The sequence below is a fragment of the Melozone crissalis genome, unplaced genomic scaffold (genome assembly GCF_028551555.1).
Source record: "Melozone crissalis strain CALT ecotype California unplaced genomic scaffold, PUWL_Pcris_2 ptg000013l_1, whole genome shotgun sequence".
Lineage (NCBI taxonomy): Eukaryota > Metazoa > Chordata > Aves > Passeriformes > Passerellidae > Melozone > Melozone crissalis.
Genome location: NW_026535791.1, coordinates 41,392,540 through 41,409,323, shown reverse-complemented (window position 1 = coordinate 41,409,323; position 16,784 = coordinate 41,392,540). Strand labels below are relative to the sequence as shown.

Genomic DNA, 16,784 nt, shown 5'->3' with positions numbered 1-16,784 from the left:
TCTTTGTTCATAGAATCATTACTGGAGCAGGTTCTTGTCTGTTGTAATTCACTGTAACTTATTTGTTTCTAAAGCAAGAATGACAATTTATATCATGTACAAAGAGCTGAGCTATTTTCTGCTCATCAAATTTTACAGAGCTTGGATTAGCTTAAAATTCGATGCATTCTGACAGTGCTATTGAAACTTTTCATGGTTACATTTCACAAAAATTTCCAGAAGTGGGCAGTATACAAAAAGCACCCCCCAAGCTTGCATACAAGGCAAAATCGTTTTCAGGATTATGTGAAATCCATATTAATCTTGTTAGTGAACAGTCAAATCTGTGACAATGTCCAAAAAAGCTTGGGGAATGTGGCTGAACTGTCCTTCCAATTGAGCTTCCCACTTACTGGCCAGAAAATGTCTTTATTTTCCTTTGTAAAACAAACTGGAACACTTAGACAAAGATCTTGGCACTTAATGATCCATATTATTATTTACTGTTCTTGAAAAGATCTGGAATTGAAGTTTTTAAAGCACTGAATTAAAATGTTTTACTAATCACAGTAATTTTCTGAAATGCACAATTTCCAATTTGCACATTAAATCAGAGTGTTTGCATAATGGAAGTATCTGATTGGCAAGGCTTAGTCAGCTGATAAAGCCATTAATGACTGACTGATGTGCAGGTGAATAACTGCAGCTAATTCAGCACATAACCACACTATATCTTCTTACCCAGATGATAGGCACTTTTAACACTTAAATTTTATTACTAAATTTGCTTTCAAATAGCATGTAACATAAGTGATATGCAGAAACTCAGAATCATCAAGGTTTTTTTTGTCAAGTCTGATTGCTGAGTATATTGCACTTTAGATTTAAAATTAAACATACTTTAAAAGATGGTATGTTTATAAAACTTTAAAATATTGTTCTAAACTTATTTTTAAACTAGTTAAAAAAAACCCAAACTCCCCATTTTCTAAAGAAAAACAAAAGACTAATATATGTGATATGAATAAGAAGTCCTAATTTGTGCCTACAGCTGCTGATTGCACTGAACCCCAGTTCAAAATAAATGAAGCTCAGTTAAACATAAATACTGTTCAAAATGAACTTCAGTTTTCTAAAATAAAGGCTGTAAGATGCTGACTATTCAAAAACTCTAAGACACAGAGGGCATGACCTTCTGAGAAAACACTTGATGCCCTGCTGTTCTGGAGGAAGCTGCCTACACAAGAAGTATCTGCAGACTAAAATGTGATTCAATACTGTACATCCTTGCTCTTCTCTTCTTAGAATTGTCCTTATTCCTTCTCTATAAAACATTTAAGGCGTGCCATGAAATGCAAAGTTAGGCAACAAAAATCTCTTTACATGAGACATCAAAACCTCTTTATTTTCTCTCTTCATTTGGGAAGAGCAATGGTGTTTGCCCTGCTCTACACACTCCATAAGCAGGAGGAGTAAATTACAGCTCTGCTGACATATATTATGGGAGAGCTCCTGTGCTCTCCTGTCCATAGAAGGAAAATGGGGCTTTGGGATAAACCCCAATTAGAAGAACAAATCCTGACTCTATAAATTATCAGGAGTTTGTTTCAAACACTTGAGTCTGCCCGAGAGATTGTAGCTGTTGGGAAAGTACAGATCTAAAAACACAGCCCAGTGTCTTTCTTGATGTAAGTCTTATCATTATGACCTTTTCTATTCTGTCACTCTCCCGAACGCATCAGGACTTATATGGAATTTCCTAACATCTCCTGCAGCTTTTATAACATCACATACATGTCATCATTCATTATAATATGGAAGCCAGCAAAAGGAGCTGTTGTGTTGGGTGCTGGTATCAGGCAGGCAATCTCAGCTTCTTTGCCATCATTATTTTCAGCTGCTCCTGAAAAAGTGAAGATTTTTTCCAAAGGTCCCTGTTTGTCACTGTTCTTCCCATCTTCTTGCTGGCTTTCTGCCTCAGTGATGGACTCTGGTTCTTCATATTCCAGCTTGGTTTGCAACACCACATGGTCATTTTTGTCTAGCCATTCCTAAAAAAATTAAAATATTAATGTCAGCAGAGATGAGTTATCTGTCAAAAAAAGCCTGGTTGTACAGATACCAATTACCAACTTTCATTTTGACATCTTTCCAGGATAAGCCAGGAGACAATGAAACAGAAGCTATGTAGAGAAACAGGACATAAACTAACAGGACAGAAGAAAGACGGAGTGGCAGGAAAGCAGATAGGATTCCAGAACTGCATACAAACTCCTACTTATTCTTGAGACCACATAAAATGCATTTTTGTATTTAATTAGGGCCCCTAGAAAACCTTGGATGTGTAAAATACCTGGTGATCCCTCTTTGATAGACTCATGCTTTCTTTGACCCAAGCACTGACTTAAACTAAATTAAGACTAAGTTCAGATGAAGATTTAGGCAATATAGCATATCTGATTAATGCTTTAGTACTAATTTGAATTTGTATCTTTTTTCTTCACTTTGAGTTTAAAGCTGTCTTTTATATAAAAAGTTTTCAGCTTGTCACTGAAAAATTATCACTGATTTTTGATATTCCATTGGATTTTAAAACATAAATATTTAACCCATTTCCCCTTTAGAGGAAACTTACTAGCAATTAAGGTAAACGCTAGAACAACTAACACAGAAAACTACACCACATATGTGATGAGTGACTCATAAGAAGCATTAAGAAAGCAAAGGCAAAAACTGTACTCTATTGATTTGATAGATATTCTGTGTCTAAAGGCTTTGTGAGCATGGACCTCTATGGCTGAGAGTGGATATTCCCTCCTGTGACTGACACCTGCAAAACTGTGAGTGTGCCAGCACTCACACGTTCAGCACTTCACAAACACAAAGCACAAGATCAAGCATCCTGACCTGTCATGTGCAGGAAAGGGTGCAGACACCACAATGTCATTTCAGTGGATATTGTGCCTCTCAACACCCTGAAATTCTTCTCCAGAAGTTTCTCTGTCTCTATAGCAAGTGCCTTTTACAGTCCCAAAGCAGCATTGCACTGATTTTATGAGCATTTGCTCCGTGGATCCTCTTGGTGGTGCTGCACAAGAGGAAGGGTTTGAGGCTTTTATCTTGGGTCAGAGACTCCTTTAGTAGTAATGTCTGTGCAGAGCAAGGATCGGTAGCTACCTTAAAATTATTCTCATAAACTGCAAAATTTTTTGGGGTTTGCAGCTCAGCTAAGGCGATTTTTACCTGTAAGTTTCCATTATGATCATTGAAGAGATCAGCAAATGGGTATTTTGGGTCTGGTATAGCAGGCAGGACTGACATCTGAACCCTGCAAAAAGGAAATAAAATAAAATAAATGTTTTGTTATAGCACAGTTATTCATAAAAAAATCTCCTTCCGTACAGTTCTGTACCCACAAATATATTTTGCATTACAGTACTCTATTCTTGATTTCTTTTTAATGTATTCTAAAGTCAAAAAGTAGTTATAACAGTCTGATAACTCCATCAGGCTAAGAGATTTTTTGGATAAATTTTCAACTCAATCCCAGTCTAGCAAAATCCAGACTTTACACGAACTTCCAGTTATTCAGCATGTGTCATTCTGCTTGATGCAGTAGTCAGAGCTTGCAATCTCTGGTTACCTTCCCCTAGACAGGGAAGATGGTGTACCAACCAGCTGTATTGGCTGAGTTAGTGAACACAAATGTAAATGTCAGCCGTAGAAGTGCAGGAGAAAAAACTCCATTTATGAACTGAAAGGGTAATTAGAGTTACAAATGCGTTCATCTCTGAAAATATGTCAATTTTGGTGGTTTTTTCCCCACCAAAAAAGCCAAAATCTGGGGCTTTTGTGGGTTTGGTAGTTGTTTGGTATTTGTTTGGGATTTTTTTTCAATTGTAAATTCTAAACATGAACAGCATTATTCAACAGCAAATCTAAATATTGAGATAGTCTTATTAAACTTAAGTGCACTCAAGCTTACTTTATCCTACTGCAAACAGACATTTTGATTGATTGATAAAGGCTGAACAAAAGAATGTCCTTTCAGAAGAAGTAGCTAGAAAAACTGGCTTTTCAGAATTTAGTTACATTTCCTTAAAAGAGAAGAAATTATGTGGAAGAGACAGAATTTTATCCTGAAACATTGTCTTTTACCAGAATTGTTCCAGTTTTGCCTGGGTGTTTGGAAGGCCAGGATGTATTATTCCTCAAACAGTGATTAAGCTGCTGACTTCTACATCTTCATCATGACTTCATTTGCCTGACAAGAATTTTCATCACAAGAGGCTTCATCCACACTGACAGCTCTATTTTCATGACATGGTTATTTAGTAGTAACCAATAAAACTATATTTACCTCTGCCACTTACACAGAAGAATCAGGAGGATAAGCATCATTAAGAGTACTGCCAGCGAACAACTTAAAATAATTACTGTCTTTGACTGAGGAGTTATATCAACATCACATGAATCTAAAAAATAATCACAAAAAGAGTATGTAAAAAAATTTCTTTTGCTTTAACTGTAAATGTTCCTAATCATGCTAAAATATTGATTTTTCTTTAAAAAGAAAAAAAAAAGCCAGAAATGTTTTTAAGGACAAATAAGACAAGTTTAATTGTTCAATTGAGACTGAAAAGAAAATCTCTGCTTCCCCAAACCTTGCAACAAAATTAAATTGTGCTTTTATTTATCTAAATTGACCTGATACAGGACAACAGAGGGTCTTATAGGCAGTGTAGATGCATTATGAATGGATCAAGTATTTCTACTCACCTTCATCACATTGTATTAACAGTGATAAAGCAACTTTGTGCCAAGATCTGTATTACATACACCAACTTGCAATCATTGAAGCTGCAAATGCAAGTTTACATGTAGCCCCAATGTCTTATCTCTCAACAAAAAAAACAAATAAACAATAACAGCAAAGAAAGAGACAGCAAATCACAGGAGTTGATACCCAGAAAGTAACTAGAGGCAGGCTAAAACCTGACATGCAAGTATATAGAACTAATGAATTTGTGCATTTTCCTGCATTCTCAGTGTTCTTCCTGCAGCTTTTGCAATGCCACCTCAAACTTCTGCCTCCTGCTGCTGGCCTTCTGGTCTCCACAGAAATGCCAAAACCCTGGATGATTATTCATACAGAAGCAACTGTCCAGCCTGTTCCACCTCCTTGCTCTGTTTAGCTGCCAGGAAACCACAAGTAAAATTGTGACCTCCAGGTAAGTGAGGTCTTCAGAGTTTATGAAATTTCTTGAAGCATCACAGCTTCATCTGATTATAGATTTGGAGTCAATAACTCATTAAAGTCCTGAAGAAAACTGCTTGCCCCAGTGAAGGAGTTGTGTCAATGTCACTTCTGATACGGGGTCACACAGAATCTCTTAACCACTTTGACTGCCTCCTCTGGGATGTCCTTCCTTGCAGGCACCTGCTGACAGCCTCTGGTCAAATGGTTCAGGTAAGGCTGAGAAGTTGTCTGCTCTCAGAGGTGCAGAGGAAAACACTGTCCTTATTTCCTGAGGGCGTTGCCAGCCACACCTGAGGACATGCTTGCAGGCTCACAATTTTCATAGTGGGAGAGTCTTCTCTGTAGGTCAGCACTGTGGCCATGAGTGTACAGGCTACCTATGGTCCAGGATTTCATCCCAACTAGGTTGTCTTCAAGAGAGCTAATAGCCCATTGCATTTTAGAGAAGTCAGATCTTGTTACTCTGAACAATTGAGGCCTTCATAATTCTGGTAAAGTCTAATGAGTGGCAGTTTGTGCTTAGGTAACATAAATGTGTTTGTATGGTGTACATTCTTTTTTTTTTCCTGCAGAAAAACTGGGATTTGTTTTTGATGAGCAGTAGGAATACTGTTTGCATTGACAATCTAATTCATGTCAGTCACCCTCAGTTAAGTGCAACTGTCTGGTAAGAAAGCAGTGCTGATTCTGGCTTTGCTTCCCTTCAATCTCTATTTCCCCATCCTCCTCGTTTCGATCAATCCAACATCCTTGAGCATCAGACTTCTGTGATCTGTGGTCCTGTAGTACAACTGGATGTACTTGCAAAAACTACCTTCAAAAATAAGACATCAGGGATTTTCTTAGAGTTCATATTTGATGTCCAAATATCATATGCGGGCACTCCCCTTCAACACACATATCCACTGAGCCCTCATGCATTACATCACTGTCACTGGGGATCCTCAGTGCTATTATAACACAGATAATAACACTCTTTACTGATTATGGCACTAATTGATAGCTTCAGGGGCCATAAGGAGCAAAGTGGATAGAGTCAAATTAAACAGGCGCAATTAAACATTCACATGAACTTTCTTTGATAACACAACATGGAGAACAATAGTGCAACATTCATTTGCTGCATGTCCTCAGCTTCTTTTGCAATCACTCCTTCTTCTTTTGCACTTAGACTACATATATATATATATATATATATATATTAGGTGTTACCTAATAACGTGCCATTCATCCAAAATGTTTCAGCTGCCCAGTCACTGCTGTATTTAACCACGTTGCAGTGTGGTACCAGTCTCGTCAGTCTGGCCCGGAAAGAGTAGCACTTCCTGGGATCGAAGCCTTGCTCCCCAATACTGCAGCACTTGGAGGTTCTGGACTGAGAAAGAAGGTTTATCATTGTCAATTCTGGTTTTTAAGACAGTGCTTCAAAATGCTGCACTCAGTCATGATCACAACTAGGACAGGGAATAAGCCAATGCAGAACCTCAGAAACAAATGTTACCTTCTCTGAGTTTTGAGGAATTCTGTTTCTTGATTGACTTTTGACTATTCATACCCATTCCTTGTTGTGTGGTATTGAGTTGAAGGTCCTAACAATCATTGCATAGTGCACTATGTTACAGTTGCATATTTACAATACACAAAGACACTCCAATCCACAAAATATTTACAAGTTATATTTGAGAATGGAAAGGTTTAAGTTAGTGAAATAGTGTTTGAAAATTCTTCACAGCTGATTTTAGAATAAGTAAGAATCTTGTGTAATTTCTTTTTTTAACTACTACTTCATTAGTTTTTCTTTTTTTTTCTCTTTTCCTTAATCTGTTTTCTGCTTCTATCTTTCCAAACTCCTCTATTCTGAATATATGCCTTTTCCTTAGATTGCCCTCAGCTCTTAGGGTGGGAACTGCCTTTAAATTTATAAATTATTTCTGGAATGGTAGAAACCCAGAGTTCTAAAAATCTAGATATTTTCTGCTAGCAGATATATTTGAAAATATAGAATGGGAGAAAATTTGGGAACAAATGTATTTTATATTCTATGGATATGCTACTTCCAACTCCTTCTAGTATTGAATAAAAATGTGATGTCTAATGCTTTCAATGTTGATTCAAAATGTGACATACAACTCACTTGCCACTCTTTGTCAAACTTGCTTTTGTACTGAAGTTCAAATCTCAAGCACCATGCATTTCTCTCAGGTTTATTACAGCTTACAGTAACAGTGTCCTCTTTCCAGAAGAAGGTCACATTTTCTGGTGGACTGGGCTTTACTGAGAAAAAGAGAAACAAACTTTGCTATAGCATCCTAAAATGAGCTCTTGCCTTCTTGTATTATGAAAACTCTGCCTTCCTAATTTAAAGGCTTCACTCTGATCCTTGGTATTTGTCCTTTGTTACCAAAACTTTTTGAAATTAATTTTGTTATCAGTGGGGGTTTAATAGTGAAAATTTGAGGATCAGGCTACAGTTTTCCATAATTTAACAGATGTTGGTAAAATCAAGAATATAAAAGCATTCTCAAAGTTTGATGCCTTGACAGATTTGTGTTTAATCCCTTTTGCTAAAACATTATTAAGAAGTTTGGAATATATAAATTTTTTCAGATAATTGTCCATTGTATATATTCTGTGTGATTTCTATTAGGAAAAAAAATCGTTCCACTTTGAATGATGTAGGTATGCAAAATTCCAGAAGTTTTTGATAAATTAATCTCACACCAGATGGTACATATGTATTTGGGGACAGCAAAGATTCAATAAAAACAGGAACATATCTCTACTACTAGTAGGATGTCCCTTTTACTCTGCCAGTCTGTACCATAGGCACTCAGCTAATTTCTATCGGCATCAATGATGGTTTTGTGACAGCATCTTTGACAAGGAGCAGTTTGCTGCCTGGTGTTGCATGAAAAATGGCAGAAGAATGAAGGTTGAAAGTATGAGAAATATCACACAGTCAGCACTAAGACAAAAAACTATTCATTTTCTTGTTCAGCAGGCCTGCACTAGACAAAGAACACCCATATATATATATTTAGTATTTTCCTTTGGATTTTGAAATTGTATTTTGGGACAGGTCTGACTGTCCAATATTGTCTCACTTAAGTGCAGCTGCACACAAGCCTATGTAACTACAGCATGGAACAAAAATCAGCATGAAATAACTGTAGTTTTGTTTTGATGTGCACAATGATAACATTTTATATGCCATATAAGAGATTTCTTCTCAAACTTAGAGAACTGGAAAATCTGTCATGATTTTTCATACTTACTGTAAAAATCAGCTTTTAGATTTTTAGAAAAAAGCACATCACTTCCATTGCTGTTCCTGATAGAAATGGTAAGGGTAGGTCCTTCTGTCTTAAAAAGACATCCAGAATTATAATCTTGATCCAATAAATAGGTGGTACATGGCTTCCAAACTTTGTTCTTGCCTTCACCAAATCTGTAAGTGAAATAATATTGGTAAATGGGAAACTTAAAAATTAAGTTAATGAAATTTTTAATGCCTTTTTTTTTTTCTTCAAATGTTACGTCAAGGGAAGTCTGAGCATGGTTTTTATTGAAGTGACAAATTTCATAGTGGTGTGAGGGAATTCATGACCCAAACTTCACCTAATTTCCAGCTCTGGGTTTGGATGCAGTCTGAAATATTCAAGTTTTGTTCATATGGTTATTTTCTAATAAGGGAATGACTTGCTCAAACAGATGCTCTCATGATCCTGTTTTCAAGATGTATTGTGAAAAGTTCTTCCATATATATAACCCAGAAAGTAAATATAAGCACTATGACTGTCTTTAACCAAAATATTACACTTCCGTTAGTCATTAATGATCTCAGTTAATAAGGCAAATATATACATATATGTGGAGAAAACATTTTCGATGGTGTAATTAGCATCAGCAATGCACAGAACAGGGACAATGACAGAAGGGGGACGAATCTTTCATATTATGTCTGCTGTGACTGGTTACTCACCAGGTTTATTGATTTGTATGCTTTTGTAAGTTGTGAATATAAACAAGTTTCATGCTGGATATTAAGAAATATTAAAAGAATTTCTAGTTCAGAGGAGACTCAAATGGGTTTGGATATTTCATTGTCCCTAAGTAAATCCTTTAACAAGAGAGGAATAGGCACTGACAATACTCACGTGTAAAAAAATGACACATTCTCATTGGGAAAAAGCTCTCTTGTTGCCCATGTGATCTGCATCTTCTCATTATTGAAGTTGATTGTTGTGGTGTTGATGGCATCTTCCCCACCTGCTCAGGACATTTACAGAGAATATGATTTCAGGAGTGAGGATGAAAAGCATCCCTTGACGTTAGTAGGCTGTCAGTGTCTCTGCGTCTGGATTGAAGGCACTTGAGACGGTAGTTCATGTTCGGACTCGGGTGTTTATTATTTCTTATCAGTAAAACAGTCTCACAAACCCGAGTTCGGCAGCTTTTCATTAGAAGGCACAAAATGGCTCACAATCTCTTGTTACGAGGTCTTTTAAGACACCTAGATTATTTTCCCTTTTAACCCAATAACTGATCCCAAAGAGCCCCCAGTGGGGACTTTTCTGTCCAACTACAAAATGCCACCCAAACCCATGGAGAAGAAGGAAGAAGAAGCATGAAGAAGAAACCCAGGACGACACCCTGTGCCCTCCATCTTGCTTCCATCCACAACATACTAAAAATCCCAAAACCTAAATTTCTCTCCAAGTGATACACCTACACCTCTCTATAATCTACTTCACACTTTTGTAGATTCAAGTCTATCTTGAAGTCAGAAACTTTCTTCATGAATGAGGATCAAAGTCAGTGCTCCCCTGAGGGTCAGGGCACCCCAGAGCAGACAGAGAAATATTCCTGGTGCCCTGGGTTTCCACAGTAGGAAATCAGTATTTCTAAGATATGTATGCAATAGGCTCAGATGATCATAAAACAAGAAGACAAAAGAACGTCCAAAATACAAGGAAATGGAGTAAAACAACTTAGAGAGGTTGAAATTAGAATTTCAAAATAAGGAAATGAAGGCATGCACAGTGACACAAGAGACTTGGCCACGTGGTCCCAGGACCAAAAAGTGTAGGCTGGGCCACGTTCCTGCACTGCATGAGGCGTACACCTTGAGGACAACTTTCCCCAAAATAACTGCTGAAGAAATCTGGGAACGAACACTGTAGGGAACACCTGTGAAAACTGTCAGATGTTTGCTGTGAGAAACCAGGAACTAACACCAGAAACGCAGACCAGTCAAGACCCACAGGAAAACAGAGCAGATCAGCACAAGTAAATGCATTGCATTTTTGATCTATGGCCCATTCCACCTTAAATACAAGCATGATCCCCTGACTGCACGCAGACATTATTTCCTCTCCAATCATCTCCTTGACAGTGTTCTTGCTAGGGACACAGTATTCCACAATCAGACATTGAAGATAAACCTGACATTGAAGAAATGAAGAAATTAAGAAGGCAGAAGGATTAGAATTCCATTCTATATAAAAAATTGCTTATTTTGCATTCTATAAAATGTGAAATTGTGTTTATTTGAGTGAATAAAGAGGAAGAAAATGTATCATCAAGAAACCACTTGAAGGCAAAATTTTCAGACTTCTCCAGCTGTGAAGTGTCTACCACTAAAATTATTTGTTGGAATATTCCTGTCTAGAAGGAACATATAGGATTTTAGCTTTGATTGCTGTGTACATTTCATGCTCCTCTGGACTTTTGAAGGGGTTTAAAATTTTAAAATATTTCTTATGGGCTTTTCATTATATCCAGTCATTTAAATTATTTCATGGATAACTATTCTCATGGATGATATCTTTTGCTCTGTAATCAACATGAAGAACATGAGACGTGGGTTCAAGTAAGCATTTTGCCTATTTTCATGCCTTTATCTGTGTCTAGGTGCTTTATGACTACTCTAATTAGAGTTATAACATTTTTGTTGAGCTGTGTTTGTGTTGTAACACATAGTCTTGTCAAAACCATTCATGACAGTTATAGCAAAAATTCAGGACATACTGGGTAGATGTACCTTCAGGTTTCTGCTATGTGACTTGTAGAGCTGTGGAAAAAAGATTCTGCTCTGCTCTTACTCAAGAAAAGGACTTGAAACTACCTCCTCCATCTCTTACCTGCTGCCTGCAAACTTGTTTTGTATTGTTTTCTCCAACAGAAAATGTTGTTTACATGCTGAGGCAAAAACAGAAGCAAAAAACCTTAAAAGGTGTAATAAAGTGGAGTTTATTCTGCCAGCTCTACCTCTGTTGCAACAAAGTACCTACCACAAAGCAGCTCATTTTACATAAGACTTCAAGTTCTTTGTCATTCCCTTGTGCAGGTCTAAGGGATGATCTTGTGTTTTACTAAAGCCACTAAGAAATATGCAGGCAAAGTGCCTAACAGTGGATTCTTGGTCTATGAATGTACTACTACATTTAAATTTTTATGGACTACTTTTGCATGGTTGTGCTGTGCAGTATGTAATGTAACTAAAATCCTTTAATTTTTGGACTTAGATTTTCTGTAAAACTAGTTTATTGTATATTTAATGTGCATTAGGTGTATGTTCTCCATCCTTAAGTAAAATTGACATAATGAAAAAGCCTATACATGTTAGAATGGAGAATATTGTAATGTCCTGAGATAATTTTTATTACTATATAATGAATCCTTTCCATTCCCTTTAGAAGTTACAGAATATATACTTTCTACTTTTACATAATTAGTCTGATTGCCTGTATTTTCACTTTGAGAAAGAACTGCTAATGATCATGCTTCAATTATGAAAATAAGAGCAGGAAGAGTACTTGCTTTCTTAATTACATATTTTCAAGGGCAATTAATTTCAAAATTAATTTCTGATGTTGTTTCTATGTGTACAATATTTGGGCAGAATGACAGAAAGCAAAATGTTGTTTGTAGGGTATGTTTTTGAATTTTCCATGAGACCAGGCTGCTCAGAGCCCCATCCAACCTGGCCTTGAACAATTCCAGGGATGGGGCACTCACAGCTTCTCTGTGCAACCTGTTCCAGTGCCTCACCACCCTCACAGTAAAGAACACTTTCTTAACACCTAATCTAAATCCAGTCTCTTTCATTTTAAGGCCAGCACCCCTTGTCATGTCACTACATGCCCCATATAGAAAATCTCTTTCCATCACAATTGATCTGAGGTGTTTAGTTAATTTGGTCACAAGGGCTCTGCAGGTACAGAACAAAAGAAGGAAGAGGGAAAAAGGAGTTTATAACATAAATATAGAACACTGTAACAGAGGCAAGGAAAGTAAAATCTTGTTTGAAATATCTCAAAAAGGAAAAAAACTACAATGCTATGAGTTTTATCCCTCCAAGTCTGGCATTCTTAAACAATACTATAATGCTTATTCTTTCTAAATTCATTTTCTCTTACTGGACAGTATAAATAACTTATTTTTTCTTTTCCTTTGCAAATTATTTTTTCTGGGGAAATTGTTAGAATTAAGGGGGATAACACTGGTTCATTAATTGTGAGAGAGAGCACACAGAAATTGCTTATCCAAACTTTTTTTTACATATCTGACAATTAATGTAGTGACAAAATTTAGACTGATTTTGCCTCTCAGCTAGGTGATCTGTGCTTGGGAATCTCCTTTAACCTGTGGCTATATATTCTATAACCTGCCAGCAGAGAAGGAAAGATCTGGTAAAGTTGTAAGCCACCCTTCCATCTCTGTGCAGGTCAATTGTTGAAACCCTATTTTCAGGCTGCCAAATTTTCCCTCAATACCAATGTGAAAAGGGCACCAGCATTAAAGCCCTGAATCCCATAGCATTCTTTCAAGGGAGAGCTTGATCTTTTCATACTCCCAGTGGGTTATTTGAGATATGGCTGGCTCTAGAGATGGATACTAGTAAGGAAACCAGAGGAATCCCATGGCGTTTCCACACAATCAAAGTGGACACTGACTAGCCCGTTGGAAGGCAAAAAAAGGGACACCAATTAATTCTGAACCTTAAACAACACTTTATTCTATATTTTTTCAAACGTATTATAACTCTGCACTACTTATTAGAGACTGCAATTCAGAGCTGGAGACTAAATCTTGGGTTTGGTGATGAACATTTTTTGTACGGCAAAGAATATCAGTTTGACTCCAGTCCTGAAGTGATTTATTCATGGACCTAACTCTGAGTAGTTGACTTCAGCAGGATTGGTCAGATTGTATCAACTTAACAACATAAATAAAAATATCTAAATCAGAATATTTTCCTGCAAAATATCCCTACATATTATGAATTTAAAAGCTGGGATTTCAAAATCAAAGTATAAACTCCAACAACTGCAGTTATTTGTGTACTAAAAGGGAAGGCAATACATTATTAAATTCTTTAACAAGAAATAGAAAGTTAATTGAAATGGAATAGAAATTATAGTAAACCATCTGGTGATATATACATATTCTTTCCTTTGCTCCCATTAAAAAAAAAAAAATCATAAAAAATCAGTTTCAACAGAATTAAGTAGGTATGTAGGACAGAATCTTACCAATCTTTTATCATTAAAGACTTTGTTTTCAGAGCTCTAGTTGGAGAAATTTTCTTCTGTGCTTCCTAATTTCATGAGTTATGAAGCCTTTTTGAATGTTGTATGAGTTGTACTTTTTGTAAATGTACAGTAGGTATTTGCATGTATCTTTTGAAATTATGACGTATATTTTGCATAATTGAAATTTCAACATGAAGGCATGCATAACCTAAGTGAGTTTCTTTAAAGTTTAGCATAAATTGGCATCAAGTCCTCTGAGGATATATACAGTTTATCTGAAATGTATTTTTTCTTTTTGATGATGTTTCCCTTGTCATTAACTGAAAAGGTGTTTGGTTCAAAGCAAGTATACACCTCTACTTCTGCAGGCAGAATCATTTGTATCTTCTGTTAGTGGAAAGAGAAAGAGGATAGAGGAGATAATTTCTGTCCCTTTATTTATGATGGAAATTTTTTAAATTCAGCTGTGACATCATAGATCACTCTCAGTTGATATGTCAGCTCTCCCACAGTAATTGCAAATATTTAAAGCCTTCTTCTAATTGTGATCCTGGAGACATTCAATACACCAAAGACACACATTCATAATTATTCTTCCTATTACAATAATGGATAGATGAAAAGGTCAAAAATGTTATGAACAGGCAGTCCCTGGGCTAAAAGAGGTGGCACAACTTTCTATCTGAAGATGAGCTCCTGGTCTACCTAGGTATGCAGCATGGTGCAGTGCTGGAGGATATATACCAGTGCCCTGGAGCAAGAGCTTCAGAGAAATTATCCAAGCCCACACCTTCCATAAAACCAGACAGGGACTGGTAAGGTGCCACACAAGACTTGAACATCACAGGCCCTGCTGGCCACCTAATTCTTCTGAGGACAGAGAAGCATGGAAAATACCACTATGGTGTGTGGAGAAAGTAGTTCTACAGGGGAAAAAACCCCAACATTTTCTTGAGTAAAAAATTATGCAAATGCAACCATGAGAAAGAGTATGAGCAAGTACATTCCACCTCCTTTCTATTTTTCAAAGTTTATTACTGAGAAAAGATACTACTGAAAGAGAACATGTAAAAAGGCTAAATGTCATGGAACAAATTTTTAAAAAAAGAAAGGGAGAGGCAGAATATCAATCTTCAAAGATAACAGAATGAAACATGCATGTACTGGAACAGTTGCAACATCATTGATGCATAACAAAGAAGAAAAAACACTTTTGATTTCCTTAGACTGATGAAACCTGATAAGTAACCACATGTTGAACTTCCACACGTTGCAGTACTCTGTAGAGAAACTACTGGAGAACAAGACCCAGATCTGAACCTATAGTCTTTAGTTACCCTTCATGTTGATGAAGGAAAGTTTTATTTTTTTGATAGGAAGAAATGTAGGCGAAAGTGCCGTTAGTGCACAAGGCTGCTGAATTGAAAGCATAGGACAGAGAATGAATAGCAAAAATCTTTTCAAGAAGAGGAAAAAAGCCAGCAAGTGAAAGTTCTTTATAGATATATTGAGACAAGGTATAATTCTTATAGCATAATTCTTAGAATCCACCAAATTCAGTGCTTTGGGGTTTTTCTCAGAAGATCGCTGACCATTGCCAGGCATCACAAAACTGCATAAAATAGGTACCACAGCTCTAATTTTCAAATTTTGTTCCACAAAGGCATGCCATGAGCACTGCATGGCTATAGGTGATTGCCATCTCAGGGCAGAGAAGTCACCTTCCCTCACAGGACAGCCAGTGACTCACAGGGACAATCAACCCTCGGGAATCAGGTGGTGCAGCATTGCCAGAAATGGTATTTATTTACCATATGTATGGCAGAACAGAGACATAACTTATAGGTTGATAGCATGAGATCATAACTTTAAAGAATTTCTTTTTCCTTATAAAATGAATGACAGGGAATGTGTGGGAATTTAACTCCAGTGAAGATTAGATTTTTTGATGTAAGTGTTGAGCTTTATTTTTTATTTCTGTAGTAATGCATTTATCTTTGACAAGCTATAAGAAGTGGCATTGCAGACAAATACCTAAGACAGAGATGTTCTTAGGTAGCCAAACAACTGGTCTCTAATAATTTTGCTGTGTAATAGTATTTTTATCTTGATGCTTTCTCAGGAACAAAGTATTGCTGATCTTTTCCCATAGTGTTCTTTTACAGTACTAAGTGCAGAAATCTTACCTTGCATGTGTTTTATCCTTCTTTGTTCATCGAAGGGTATTCTTTTTTGCCTGCAATCTACTCTGTTAGAAAACTTTCATAGAAATCTGTTATATTTTGCTTTTTAGAAGACCACTTTCATTTCTGCTGGATATTAATTTTTGTTTGGTTCAATCTTCTAATCAAAAAAAGCACGGAATATTCTAACACATGAGGTAAAATATACACAGAAATATTGATATATACACAGAAATATTGCTAGCTGATAAATCAATTTCTAAATAAATATATGGGGATTTGAACTCACCAGATGATTGTGACTGAGAAGCCACCATATTGCCTAGTATGAAGATCATTGAATATGCTTGAAAGATGAGTCTCATGGTTGGAATGACTGTGAAGAGATGAGTAATCATAATCTCTGGATTTACTATTTGATCACTTTGTACCAGATGCTGGAAGGAAGTGGAGGAAATGACAACAGGAAATAAAAGATGGCTTATCTATAGCTACAAACAAATCAGAAGTACCGGACCTTCTTCATACAATGAAAAAAAAATATAATCAGAATATGAGTATCTCTTTTCCCAGCTTTATCTTCTCACAGCTGTAGCAATCAGAGGAGACCATAGCCCTTATGCAAACCAGGACAAGGCAGCTGTGCAGAGGTGTGACCACAGAGTATCACAGAATCAATCACAGAGGCACACAACACGCAAGGTTGGAAGGGACTGCAGTGGGTCTACCTGGTCCAATCTCCCTACTCAGGCAGGCTCATTCCATAGGCCAGGATTGTGTTCAGGTAGTTCTTGAATATCTCTAGTGAGAGAGATTCAACAGCCT

General features: G+C 36.7%; 1 protein-coding gene across 1 annotated transcript; it reads right to left on the bottom strand.

Moving 5' to 3' along the window:
* Positions 1-1,757: 1,757 nt before the first annotated feature.
* On the bottom strand, positions 1,758-16,324 carry CRLF2 (cytokine receptor like factor 2). Its single transcript, XM_054272303.1, has 8 exons — positions 16,249-16,324; positions 9,397-9,508; positions 8,515-8,687; positions 7,374-7,513; positions 6,452-6,614; positions 4,340-4,454; positions 3,223-3,307; positions 1,758-2,030 (listed from the first exon to the last, which is right to left on the bottom strand). The coding sequence occupies exons 1-8, from the start codon at positions 16,322-16,324 to the stop codon at positions 1,758-1,760; spliced, it is 1,137 nt and encodes a 378-aa protein (XP_054128278.1).
* Between the last annotated feature and the right edge of the window lie 460 nt (positions 16,325-16,784).

Coding starts and splice junctions, on each gene's coding strand:
- CRLF2 (XM_054272303.1), bottom strand. CDS start 16,324: ATGAGACTCATCTTTCAAGCATATTCAATGATCTTCATACTAGGCAAT. Junction 7,514..8,514: donor TCTAAAAGCTGATTTTTACA/GTAAGTATGAAA, acceptor TCTTTTTCTCAG/TAAAGCCCAGTCCACCAGAA. Junction 2,031..3,222: donor ATCATAATGGAAACTTACAG/GTAAAAATCGCC, acceptor TAATTTTTTTAG/GAATGGCTAGACAAAAATGA.